The following is a 13,118-nucleotide window of genomic DNA, read 5'->3' as shown; positions in this document are numbered from 1 at the left end:
ACCACTGAAGTGTAGCCTACAGTTTAAAAGCAAGGGCGTAGATTTGGCTTGAACTTTGGGGGGGTACTTGCTTGTTTTGATTATTTGGCGGGTTACCTCCCCCCCTTAAAAGTAATTACTTGCTGAGGATATCTATAAACATTGTAAAATTCTACCAGCATGAAGATTATTATGAAAAATAATCAAACATATGATCATGAAATAATAATAAAAATTAAAATAAAAAATAAAACCCAAAAACAAACATTAGAGGACGTTCTAAACTCTTATTAGGTTGTCATGCAAAAACCTCCATGGAACGTTAGTTTATTGTTATAAAAATATAACCTAAAGAGAACGTTCCTAAAACGTTAGAACGTTCTGTGTTTGCTAGCTTGGTTTACTCTCGAAACAGATGCGGTACTGCAAATAAAATATAAAAACCGACAGATATAACAGATGAATGTAAACGTCTTTTTTGTAATATTGAAAACATTTTTCTAATCGCCAAACAAGGTTTTGTCCCTTATAGCAGTGTATTATTAAAAAAAAAAAAAAAAAAAAAAAGCTCTGCCCAAAGTAAACCACTTCAAAGCTTTCACACTTAATTCAGTGTAAAATATGAAAAAAGGGGGATTACATGGTATGCAAATTTCAGATTCAAGCAGCTCTGTGATTGGTCGCCGCAGTTGTCCTGTGACGTTGCCGCGTGACGTTGCCATGAACCTCCAAGCAAGCAACCCGTCCGACGTGCCAGTGACTACAACAGGCCCAGTAAACGATGCGAGTAGAAATCTTGCATAAACACCCAGCCGTTTATCAGTATTAATCACTTTCGCGTCAGGATGATTATAGAAAATGTTGACGCTTTGAAATCCTGGCTGGCTAAACTTCTTGAGCCCATGTAAGTGTTGAACTGAGTGACATTAAAACCAGCGCTGCTAACCTGCTAACACGTTAGCTGGGGTTCAAACCATTTACATACAACGACATTAGATCAGGTTAACTTTGATTATGAGTTAAAATGTGTTGTATTAATCTATAGGTCTGTTTGTTCAATAAATCAACAAAACACCCAGTTAGATGCCATGTAACAGGAAGCTAAGCTAAGGGGGTTTGAGTGGTTGGCCATCAAAACAGCCTGATAGTTTTCACAGACTGGGCCAGACAGGGTCAGGACACACGTTTTTAGATTTAGCGTCTTGGCATGTAACCACAAAGTTTTCGGAGTGGGATCAAGAGAGAGACACTTTATTTTTGAAATCAGAATGTGTTTGTTGCACTAGCTATAACTTTTCATGCATCTTCCACAGTGCATCATTGTAAAGCTGCTACTAAACATTACAGAGACATTAGGCTGTGTATTTTTGTTTTAACAGGACCTCTGGATTAATCTGCACCCATCTTTCATGTCTTTTGCATGTCTGTGGCTCCATACACATTATACATATTCATTAAAATGTGATCTTTTGCAGATGTGATGCTGACCCATCTGCACTGGCAAACTATGTTGTGGCTTTAGTAAAGAAGGACAAACCAGAGAAAGAACTGAGAGCATTGTGCGCAGATCAGTTGGATGTTTTCCTCCAGAAAGGTATTGGCATGCAGTTCACACTTGAGACCTTTTATGTCCTTAAATGGTCACTATGTGGCAACTGGAGGTTTACTGAAGAGCCACATGTCACTTATTCTTAAAGGAACAGTTCATCCAAAAATGCTCATTCTCTAATCATTTACTCACCCTTATGCCATCTCAAACTCGTATGATTTTTTTCGTCCGTGGAATGCGAAGATATTTAAATGGAGATGTCTGTTTGTACATACAGTGCAAGTGAGTGATGACCAAACTTTGAATCTCCAAAAAGCACATAAATGCAGCATAAAAGTAATCCATAAGACTCCAGTGGTTTAATACATCTGTGTACGATCTGTGTGGGTTTGGGTGAGAACAGACAAAAATGTGACTCCTTTTCACTGTACATCTTGCCTTTGCAGTCTCAATAGACACAATCATGTTTTCAAGCTTGATTACACGTCCTAGTGCTTGACGCATGCAGAGCGCTAGATGACACTAGGAAGTGTAATCGAGCTTGAAATCATGATCGCCAAGGAGACTGCTGATATCAAGATTTATTGTGAAAATTTAGTTATATTTTAGTCTGTTCTCACCCAAAACCAATTGGATTGCTTCAGAAGACGGATTAAACCACTGGAGTCTTATGGATTACTTTTGTGCTGCCCTTATGTGCTTTTTTTTGTTTTGGAGCTTCAAAGTTTGTTCACCATTCACTTAAACTGTTTTGCAATGGACAAACAGACATCATATCTCAATGAATATATCTTTGTGTTTCGTGGAAGAAGGAAAGTGAGTGAGTGAGATATAAGGCATAAGGGTGAGTAAATGATGAGAATTATTATTTTTGAGTGAACTATTCCTTTTAATAATAGTGTATTTTGGGGATTTTGTCATTACTAAAGGTGCATTTTAGTTACAAGGCAAGCTTCATACCATGTGACCCACATTTAATTTTCGACCATTGAAAATTTGTAAAATGTAACAATTTTTAGATGGAGCCACATTGTGAGCCCATGTGTCTGGGATGAATATACTAAAAGGAAAGTTAGTTTAGAACCAGAATCTAAAAGGATATCAAGATATCTTCAATACTTCTGGAGTTATAGGTACATAATATACAGGCATATAATGCAACATTTGGTGCTGTAGTCAACTGCTTTTAGTTATAGATTTGCATATCTCTGTGTAAAATAAAATAATGATGCTGCTTCCTTTCTAAGGTAATGTTTTTGACCTGTAGGACATAGACGTGAATTGTAATTTTGACCCCCCTTTGCAAAATAATGGGTTACTCAGTAAATGTTGATCCATGGTGTTTAATATTTTGGCTTTCATTATCATTAATGTTTGTCTTTCTTCAGAAAAATAATGAACAAAAAAAAAAAATTCCCCTTGAAGTTTCTGAAATTTGCATGTGTGATTATTTTAAAGGGGTCATGAAGTGCTATTTTTTATTTTTGAGACCGATACCGATTTTAGAGAGGGAAAATTCACCGATTACCGATATGGTGGCCAATATATTTAATGTTTGAGCTGGAATGAAAAAGATCTTTTCTATGTGGATTTTGCACTGATATGAATATGCAAAGGTACTCAGAAGACTGCTTTCTTAAACAAATATTTTTATCAAAGAATATTTTACATTATTATTATACATTGTCAACAAATTCTAAAAATGAACACTGAGAAAATAAAGAATAAATAAAAATAAAATATATAGCTTAAAAAACATCAGTACTGTATGTTTAGTATCAGTCAAATGCTGCCCATTACAATAAAGAATAAAAATAAAACAAATAGCTAAATAAACATCAGTACTGTTTAGTATCAGTCAAATGCTGACCATTAAAATAAAGAATAAAAATAAAACAAATAGCTAAATAAACATCAGTACTGTTTAGTATCAGTCAAATGCTGACCATTAAAATAAAGAATTAAAAATAAAATAAATAGCTAAATAAACATCAGTACTGTTTAGTATCGGTCGAATGCTGACCATTAAAATAAAGAATAAATAAAAATAAAATAAATAGCTAAATAAACATCAGTACTGTCTAGTATCAGTCAAATGCTGACCATTAAAATAAAGAATAAATAAAAATAAAATAAATAGCTAAATAAACATCAGTACTGTTTAGTATCGGTCGAATGCTGACCATTAAAATAAAGAATAAATAAAAATAAAATAAATAGCTAAATAAACATCAGTACTGTTTAGTATCAGTCTATTGCTGACCATTAAAATAAAGAATAAATAAAAATCAAATAAATAGCTAAATAAACATCAGTACTGTGTAGTATCAGTCAAATGCTGACTATATTGATACTGCTGAGTCAAGATAAACAGATAAGCAGTGGTGTTACACCGTATTCTGCTTAGAAGTTCAGGGGAAACTTTCAATGGTGGAAAATCAGACTTTTAAATATTACATTTTATTAATGCAATGACTGGAATTGTTCAGTTGATGGGGGTACCAAACTGTGAATCTTGAACAAAACAGTTTGGTGGATACATGTTTACACATTAGCTTCCATTCAGCTGACAACAATAGCCTAGTTTCCATCCACTTTTTGCGCTATTTTGTTATCGACAAAGTGAAAATGCGTAAAAAACGTTTGGCGAAATTTGCCGTCTTCTGCCTGTTTCCATTCAAATGGCCTTTTATCGATAAAAATGGTGTGCGTGATGACGTCATGCCTAAAAAAAACACTTTGTCACATAAGTTTTGGTTTATCGCAAAAGAAATCTGCCCTTAAGCCGTTTCCATACAGAAATATGTGTTTATCACTAATTCGCCTCCCAGATGTCCCTAATTTTTTTTCCTCCGAAGTTTTGGTAAAATAGGGAGAGTATTGAGATAATTCATTGAAATTAGCCAGCTTACTGTCTTAGTATAAGGACCATCCATTGATGTGTATATGATGTGTGCACAGCTACTAAAGAAAAATTGATGCGGTGTAATATCAGGGTTTACATATGATGAATTCCTGATATTCAATAGGCTATTTTGAACAATCATCTAAGCTAAAGCATCGCCATCACAACTGCATTATGTCCCGCATATTTGTCCCACAACTTTTAACAACCAACTGAACTTCTAAAATTAATTTTAGCGTCATAATGCAATTTACATTTTCTGAAGAAGCTCAGCAAATGCGATCCGAGGTAAAGAGGGTTAGATTTAAAATATTTTAAAGTTTTAAAATGTTCAAAAGCTGGTTTTCTGAAAGTGAACTCAGCATTGGTCAAATAGTTCTGATAGTTTATAGTCTTGAAGTGTAGAAAATGTCATTCAGCCGACTTTATTCGTCTACAGAACAGGGTACGGCTAATTTAAGTTTGTGTAAAGAAAAGGCATATATAGGTCTAAAAATATATATATTTTTCGTTTGGTAATTAATTTTTTTAATTTAATGCGTTTTTCGTTTGGTAATTTATTTGATTTAATACAGGGAATTTTGCCAGCATTTTTTCAAAAGTAAGCTGAACAATAATTGTATAGAATTGGGCTATATGTTAGTGTTCCAAAAAAGCACACTGAAGCTTTTCTTCTAGTATTGTGTATTTATTTTTAATTTAAAACATCTTTGTGCACAGAAATATGTTTTTTTGTATTGTGGGCTAATTCTATGACTGCTGTCTATTATTTTGAATGGTGTGGAAAAGCAACTTCAATAAATAAACGGATGTCTACCATGATTAAATTAATCGCAAAGAGTGGCCTCTCATTTGTTCTCCGTGCACTTGTCAATGTGCATGTCTTGATACGAGATATTTTTGTTGGCAATCCTGGAAGCGTCATGTTTTCGGTGATCGGATCTTTATGCCGTTCAGATCAATCCATAATCACGTACAATAAATTGGCTTTCAAGGATGTATACCTTGTCGTCATGATTAACACAGGCTAATGATTGGGGTAAATTCTGTCATGTGACACTTCATTTTTGCGTTAATTCCATTTTTCTCGACAAAAAGTGTTTCCAAACCAGTTTTTTGTGACATTTGATGTATCGACATAGAGTTTATGCGCTTGAGTTAAGCGGAAAAATGTTATGTCGACACTTGTGAAATTTTAGCGATAATTTGCATTTCCATCAGCTTTATTTTGACGCGCTAAAACTGGATGGAAACGTAGCTACATGATTAGCTAGTTAGCTATAAGCTCGTTGTCACAGAGAGTAAAAGACGGACGTTGTTTATTTTACTTTCCAGCATTGTGTCTCACCAACTAGGTAACAACATAGCATGAAATCAACTCTCATCAGACACAATCCACCACCACACCGTTGTCTGCTGAGCTGCAAAAAGATGCTCTGATGTTTACCTTTCAATCTGCTACATTACTGACTGCACTGACAAACTGTAGCTGGCTAACAGCAAACAGACATGAGTGACATGGTTGTCAGGGACAAGGTTAATGTTATTTTAGTTATATTGAAAAGGGAAAATGATGGGGTCATTGTTTAAGTTTCCAGTATGTATTTCACAAACTAGTTAACTTACCGAGACACCGCTCAACTCCGCCCTGTCTGCAGAGCCACCATCAGCTCAGAGTCAGCTCTGTAAACAATGGAGTCAGAGCGCACTCTGCTGGACAAACTACGCTATGACAACAATTCTAAAGCGTTGTTTTCTGCATTATATGTTTTGAAAAAAAGTTTTCATATCGGTAAAATATACGCTGATACCGATATATCGGTGAAAGGCTAATATTGGCTGGCCGATATATCGGTTGGGCACTAATTTTATATATGTTATTATCTTCCCTGAGATCCACTGATAATGTTATACATTTCTATGCACCAAAACAGTCATAATTTAGTAGTATATGATCATTTTCCACCCTGTTTTTGGCCCTCTGTCTGAAACGCTCTGTTTTGACCTCATGGCCTCTTTAAAACTTCAACGTAAATGGCCACTGTTCTGATTGGCGAACATCATGCAGCCCCTCAAATTCTGCAAACTCAATCGGAAGAGAATGAACACAAGCCCCTCAACATTATAAAACTAAAAGACAGGGTTTACGCAATGCACATCCAACACATTGCATCCGAAAATATTAAACTGTTCACTCAAGCACATCAGCACCATTATCTATCAAACAGTCATGACAGTTGAAATATTCATGAATGAAACGATTTACTTATGTTTTTGATGGGGTCCAAGTGTTTTAAACTGCCCCATCATTCAATAACAGTTCCTTTGCAAAGCAGTATTATGACCGTTTCACAAACAATCCACACTGATATGAGCCAGAAACAATGCACAAACATAGTCCAAAGCACGGTGAAATGACGCACACATACTGAAAGCCCACTGAGTCACACATCGCCGGAAACACATACAAACGGTCAAAGACGTCCATCTAGTTCATGTTTACATACACCAACAATTAAAAATAGTGCAAATGTGCGAAAGAATGCGTCCATGACGAGAGGCAGCAGCTGAATGAAAGAGAATGGCATCTCCCTTTCAGCGTTTTAAATTGACACCGTGTCTTTTAAAAGCAGCAAGATACATGGCAGCGGCCAAAGAGTCTGTGTAGTTCATGTTTATATACAAAATAATTCAAAATAGTTCAGATGGGTCCTCTTTGGTGTTCAGGAATAGTTAGCCACACTAGGCCTGTCTGTACTGCTCTCTCGAACTGAGCACCAGTGGGCGGGGCCAAGGGTGTAATGATGCATGTTGTGGGAAGTGTAAATACAAATGAGCAATGTCTCGTGATGTCACGAACACAGATTTCAAAGCGAGATGTTTCAGCAGGGTGGTAACTATAAATGTTCTTTTTAGACTGGGGAGGAAGTTTTGAGTTCTGAAATTTACAGGATGTTTTAATAATACAGTTACCTCTTATATGTCTAAATATCAAGTGAAATTTGATTCTCCATTTCATAACCCTTTTAAACATTTAAACATTTTTAGGCTATTGTCAAGTATAAATGGATGTATGAGCCTTATGTTATAAAAGGTGCACTAATATATTTTAACCTTGAAGAAATTAATCATACTTTTGACACGTTTTTGGATATGTAATTTACACTTTATTTACACTTTCAGTAGCCTAGAAAAAGCTGTTTTATTCTACACAAGGGTGGTATCTCCTTACAATATGGCCGCCATATTAGGATCAGATGAGCAAGAACAAATACTACTCGATTTTCTCAGTGACCCACCTATTGTCTAACACTTTCATTTATGGAATAAATTAACCTGGGGTGACAAATGCTTCTACAAATAGTGTATTTTTATAATGGCATTGGTAACCGTAAAACTTTAGCTTCTTGGCGAAAGGTTGCAGTGTAACGTTTAAGAACAATGTAAAGTATTGAACAGCAAAACATTAAATAAATGACTTTATTAACTGTGTAGAAGATTGATTTTCATGCATTTCACGATGTTTGCTGAAAATATTAATTGTTTTACGCTTTTCACTTTCACAGAGACTACAGGGTTTGTGGATAAACTCTTTGAATGTCTGACCACCAAACATTTTTTGGGAAATCCACCTGCTAAAGAGGAGAGCAAAACCCTTTTAGTGCAGAAGATCGAGGTGAAGGAAGAGGTAAAATCATATGGCTTTTTTAGGGCTGAACGATTAATCAGAATAAAATAAAAATCGCAATATTGCATAGTGCAATTATCAAGCTGCAAAGGCTGCAATTTAATTAGTTACATAAATAGACTGCACGAGCTGCACGCTGCACTTACTGTATGTGCGCAACTCTTATCTCTGTAGTGTTATGCCTCTTGCACACCTTACGCAGAAGCAGTGCATATTTTTTTCACCACCCAATGTTAACAGGTTAGCGTTTTCACATCGGAGCCGAGTCTATTTTGCTTCACTGCTCACACTCAGTTTTGATGGACATCGTGAATATAATTGACACAAAAAATGTCAAATTGCACAGAATAAGCGTGTTTGTAGTTTAGTGTGTTTTTTTGAATTGTTGCATGTATGAATAAAATTAGATATTATTTTGATTATATTGCTTAAGCAGAACTATGCTTTTATAATTTTAAAACTACAGCGTACTAGAAATAATTTGCTTAAAAGAAGAAAACTGCTTATTATATACTATTAAACAGAGAGCAGGTGTACAGGCGTAACAGCAATACATCTTTTTCAACAAGGATTTAGCCATATCACATTTAGTTGATAAGTCAATTTTATATACTCAACATAAAAATCATTAAGAGTTAAACTAGTGTAAGAAATGTCATTTTTATTGAACCCAGTGCCTTCCTTCATTCGCCATGTTCCTAGACCAAAGTAATACCATTATTTGACAATTTTACATTGAATAATTTGCTATGCACAGGTTAGTTTCACCGTCCAAGTACTTTTTGGGGCCTCTGAAAAGTAGCATTTATGTTTTTCAGGCTAGTCCTATTGCAGATGATCGAGATAACAGAAGAAGAAGAAGCCCATTAAGGAATCGTTCAGACTTCAACGAATCAAGGTTGGTCTCCGACAGCTGCTTCCTTATACTGTTTCTGTATTAATAGATTTTCATATGAGTTAGGGAGGGATGCACCGATACCACTTTTTCTCTTCCGATTTCGAAAATCTCAGTATCGGCCGATACCGATCCCAAGCCAATACCAGTGTTGTTTTTTCGCATAATCAGTTTAGAATATCTTTACATTATTGTGTGGAACTAATTGGGAGTACCCTTTAATATGTAAAGAAACACAAACCTCTACCTACACATTATTTCAATATAAATATATAGCTTATTAAGAAACGCTTTATTATGAACTAGTATAATGGATAATGTAGCAGCAAAATCAACAGTAATTCCAGTCTTCAAGTCTTCAGTACAAAAGAAACCAGTGTTTTCTTTTTTTTTATATAAATGTTTCAACTTGCATTCAGATCTCTTTTTTGTTCAATTTAGTTGTAAGACATCAGTCCACTTTTCATTCACACAGTTATTTTTTGGAACCCATTCAACTTAAATATTGTTATAAATTGTAAACAAATACTTATGATGACAATAATAATAATAAATTGTTATTAATATTAATATTATTGACTTTTAATTTAATTTTAAGTACAGCAGTAATATATTTCAATCGTGCACTTTTTAAACCCTCACGCTTTTATTTTGACATTCTGAACTCTCCAGGAAGTCCTGTATGTGCCAGTTTGTAGGCAAGTTCACAGTAGTTTAATTCACTTCTTATTCAAATTCTGGAAAAATGTCCGTTCTAAATGCATATTATAAGTGAACCGAACTATTGAGCATCTACATCTGAGATGCTGTTCTTGAGTAGCGCTCAAATATTGTGCACCGCTGTGAAGGCTAAAAATAGCAGCGAGTGCATCCCCAGCCTGTGCGTGAGTTTGTGTCAACAGAGCAGCACCATTCACTAACGCGCTGGCGCTGCGCATGCTATATATTTACTTATTAAACACAGCCTTCTGTGATTCACAGAGCAATCACATGTCTTCAAGTGGCTTTGAATAAAATGCACGAGTCATATGAACTGCTTTAATGGTGTTTTTATGGTTCTTTTATGTCATTTTTGGAGCTTGACAGTAACGAACATGACTAATATAGCACAGATAACACAGTATCGGATTTGGATAGGGCTCGTCGGACCGATACCCGATCCGTCTAAAAGCTTCAGTATTGGAGCCGATACCGATCCAGGTATCGGATCGGTGCATCCCTAGAGTTAGGTCATATGTATTCTACACCTTGCAGAGTGTGAATCTTTCCACTCATAGAAGGTTTTTTTATTTTTTATTATTATTATTATTGTTTTGTGTGGGTGTTTGCTATTCTCTTTTCTCTAGTTTTACTTCTTTTTTTTGTGTTGACCTTTTCTTTCTGTTGACCTTTGTAGGTAATGTACACTACTAATGTTCAACATGTAGCAGCAGATAACAAAGTTAACTCTGAATAAAGCAAAATAAATAGAAATTATAGGTCTTGTATTGGCAGTAGCAAAGCTGCCTAATATGAAAACTTCTGTCCTGAGACCCTCAATGTGTATCACCTCAGGGTTAGAGATGACCGCAGGAGAGATGATCGTAAGTGGCGGGAATTGGACCGTCATGGGAAGAGCGGAGAATTGTATCGGGAGCGACACGAGCGGCGTTGCGGGAGCTTACGGGGGAGGAGCTACAGTCGCAGCAGGAGTCGCAGTCGCAGCAGCAGCCGTGGAAAGAGTCGAGAGAAAGAACACAATCAGAGGAGAGGTGACTACTAATCCAGATTTGATAGATTTGATTCAATTCCAATTAATTTAGGTATTTCAGTTATTTTGTCCATTTTGCTTGCATATGAAAGCAATTTGACGATTCTCAATACCAATTTCGATACCACAACAAAATAATAACTAATCTGAGTAAATATTGTCTCAAGTTCTCAAGTAATTATTCATGACAAGTAAACGGTTAATAAAGAACAGAGAAACAAATTCCATGCAATAGAACAAATAAAAACAATATAACAAAGATTTCAATTAAGAAAACAGTGATTAAAGTTTTTAAAAGCAGGATCAAGTTTTTAAGTAAACATTCGAAAATAAAATAAAAAGTCTAACAGTGCGCGGTTACAGAAATGCAGAAATAAAAAAGTGATCTTTAACCTGTTCAGCTCTAAAAGGGGGCGCTATATCGCAAAACAAGTTTACGCTTAAAATGCTCAAGTAGCCATTTACATTAGTCAGGCATATGTGATATTGTTTGAAAGCTTAGAATCTGTTTAGAAAGCTTCAAATTAGAAAAACGTTTCATAGATAACCATTACTTCTGCGTTTGTTACATAAAATAACAAAGTAAGGCCTTAAAACATCCCAGTCGCAAATAAGTGCCACCTAGTGATTGAGGTAGAAATATTAATATAAATATAAATGTCTTTAAAATAGCGCTTAAATAGACATCATATATCAAATGAAAGCTCTCATTCTCTGGAATTTGACTGTACAGTTTATTTTGTTGCCCTCATAGAGGGACAGAGGACGCTTCACTTACCATGGTAGATACAGTTGAAGTCAGAAGTTTACATACACTTAGGTTGAAGTCATTAAAACTAATTTTTTTAACCACTCCACAGATTTGATATTAGCAAACTATAGTTTTGGCAAGTCTTTTAAGACATCTACTTTGTGCATGACACGAGTAATTTTTCCAACAATTTTTTACAGACAGATTGTTTCACTTTTAATTGACTATATCACAGTTCCAGTGGGTCAGAAGTTTACATACTCTAAGTTAACTGTGCCTTTAAGCAGCTTGGAAAATTCCAGAAAATGGTGTCAAGCCTTTAGGCAATTAGTTAATTTGCTTCTGATAGGCTAATTGGAGTCAATTGGAGGTGTACCTGTGGATATATTTTAAGGCCTACCTTCAAACTCAGTGCCTCTTTGCTTGACATCATGGGAAAATCAAAAGAAATCAGCCAAGACCTCAGAAAAATGTTCATCCTTGGGAGCAATTTCCAAACGCCTGAAGGTACCACGTTCATCTGTACAAACAATAGTACGCAAGTATAAACACCATGGGACCATGCAGCCATCATACCGCTCAGGAAGGAGACGCATTCTGTCTCCTATAGATGAACGTAGTTTGGTGCGAAAAGTGCAAATCAATCCCAGAACAACAGCAAAGGACCTTGTGAGGATGCTGGAGGAAACACGAAGACAAGGATCTATATCCACAGTAAAATGAGTCCTATATCGACATAACCTGAAAGGCTGCTCAGCAAGGAAGAAGCCACTGTTCCAAAACCACCATAAAAAGCCTGACTACAGTTTGCAAGTGCACATGGGGACAAAGGTCTTATTTTTGGAGAAATGCCCTCTGGTCTGATGAAACAAAAATTGTTGGCCATAATGACCATCGTTATGTTTGGAGGAAAAAGGGTGAGGCTTGCAAGCCGAAGAACACCATCCCAACCGTGAAGCATGGGGGTGGCAGCATCATGTTGTGGGGGTGCTTTGCTGCAGGAGGGACTGGGGCACTTCACAAAATAGATGGCATCATGAGGAAGGAAAATTATGTGGATATATTGAAGCAACATCTCAAGACATCAGCCAAGAAGTTGAAGCTCGGTTGCAAATGGGTCTTCCAAATGGACAATGACCCCATGCATACCTCTAAAGCTGTGGCAAAATGGCTTAAGGACAACAAAGTCAAGCTATTGGAGTCACCATCACAAAGCTCTGACCTCAGTCCGATAGAACATTTCTGGGCAGAACTGAAAAAAGCATGTGCGAGCAAGGAGGCCTACAAACCTGACTCAGTTACACCAGTTCTGTCTGGAGGAATGGGCCAAAATTCCAGCAACTTATTGGGTAGCCTTCCACAAGCTTCTCACAAAACATTTGACCCAGGTTAAACAATATAAATGCAATGCTACCAAATACTAACAAAGTGTATGTTAACTTCTAACCCACTGGGAATGTGATGAAAGAAATAAAAGCAGAAATAAATAATTCTCTCTACTATTATTCTTATATTTCACATTCTTAAAATAAAATAGTGATCCTAACTGACCTAAGACAGGGAATGTTTTCTACTGTTATATGTCAGGAATTGTGAAAAAC

At 35.9% G+C, this 13,118-nt stretch overlaps 1 protein-coding gene across 3 annotated transcripts in view; it reads left to right on the top strand.

Annotated features, from left to right (window-relative positions):
- The first annotated feature begins 699 nt into the window (after positions 1-699).
- LOC127429336 (RNA-binding protein 27-like) overlaps positions 700-13,118 on the top strand; it is a 42,010-nt gene continuing 29,591 nt past the window's right edge. For all 3 annotated transcript variants that reach the window (XM_051678308.1, XM_051678309.1, XM_051678307.1), the window contains exons 1-5: positions 700-883; positions 1,455-1,573; positions 8,000-8,121; positions 8,940-9,019; positions 10,571-10,767. In XM_051678308.1, coding sequence (XP_051534268.1) covers positions 825-883; positions 1,455-1,573; positions 8,000-8,121; positions 8,940-9,019; positions 10,571-10,767 — 577 coding nt within the window. In that variant the 5' untranslated portion in view covers positions 700-824. The remainder of the gene's footprint in view (positions 884-1,454; positions 1,574-7,999; positions 8,122-8,939; positions 9,020-10,570; positions 10,768-13,118) is intronic.

Source organism: Myxocyprinus asiaticus, chromosome 38, assembly GCF_019703515.2.
Source record: "Myxocyprinus asiaticus isolate MX2 ecotype Aquarium Trade chromosome 38, UBuf_Myxa_2, whole genome shotgun sequence".
NCBI lineage: Eukaryota > Metazoa > Chordata > Actinopteri > Cypriniformes > Catostomidae > Myxocyprinus > Myxocyprinus asiaticus.
The sequence above is the reverse complement of the archived record's forward strand: the minus strand, read 5'-3'. Positions and strand labels throughout refer to the sequence as shown.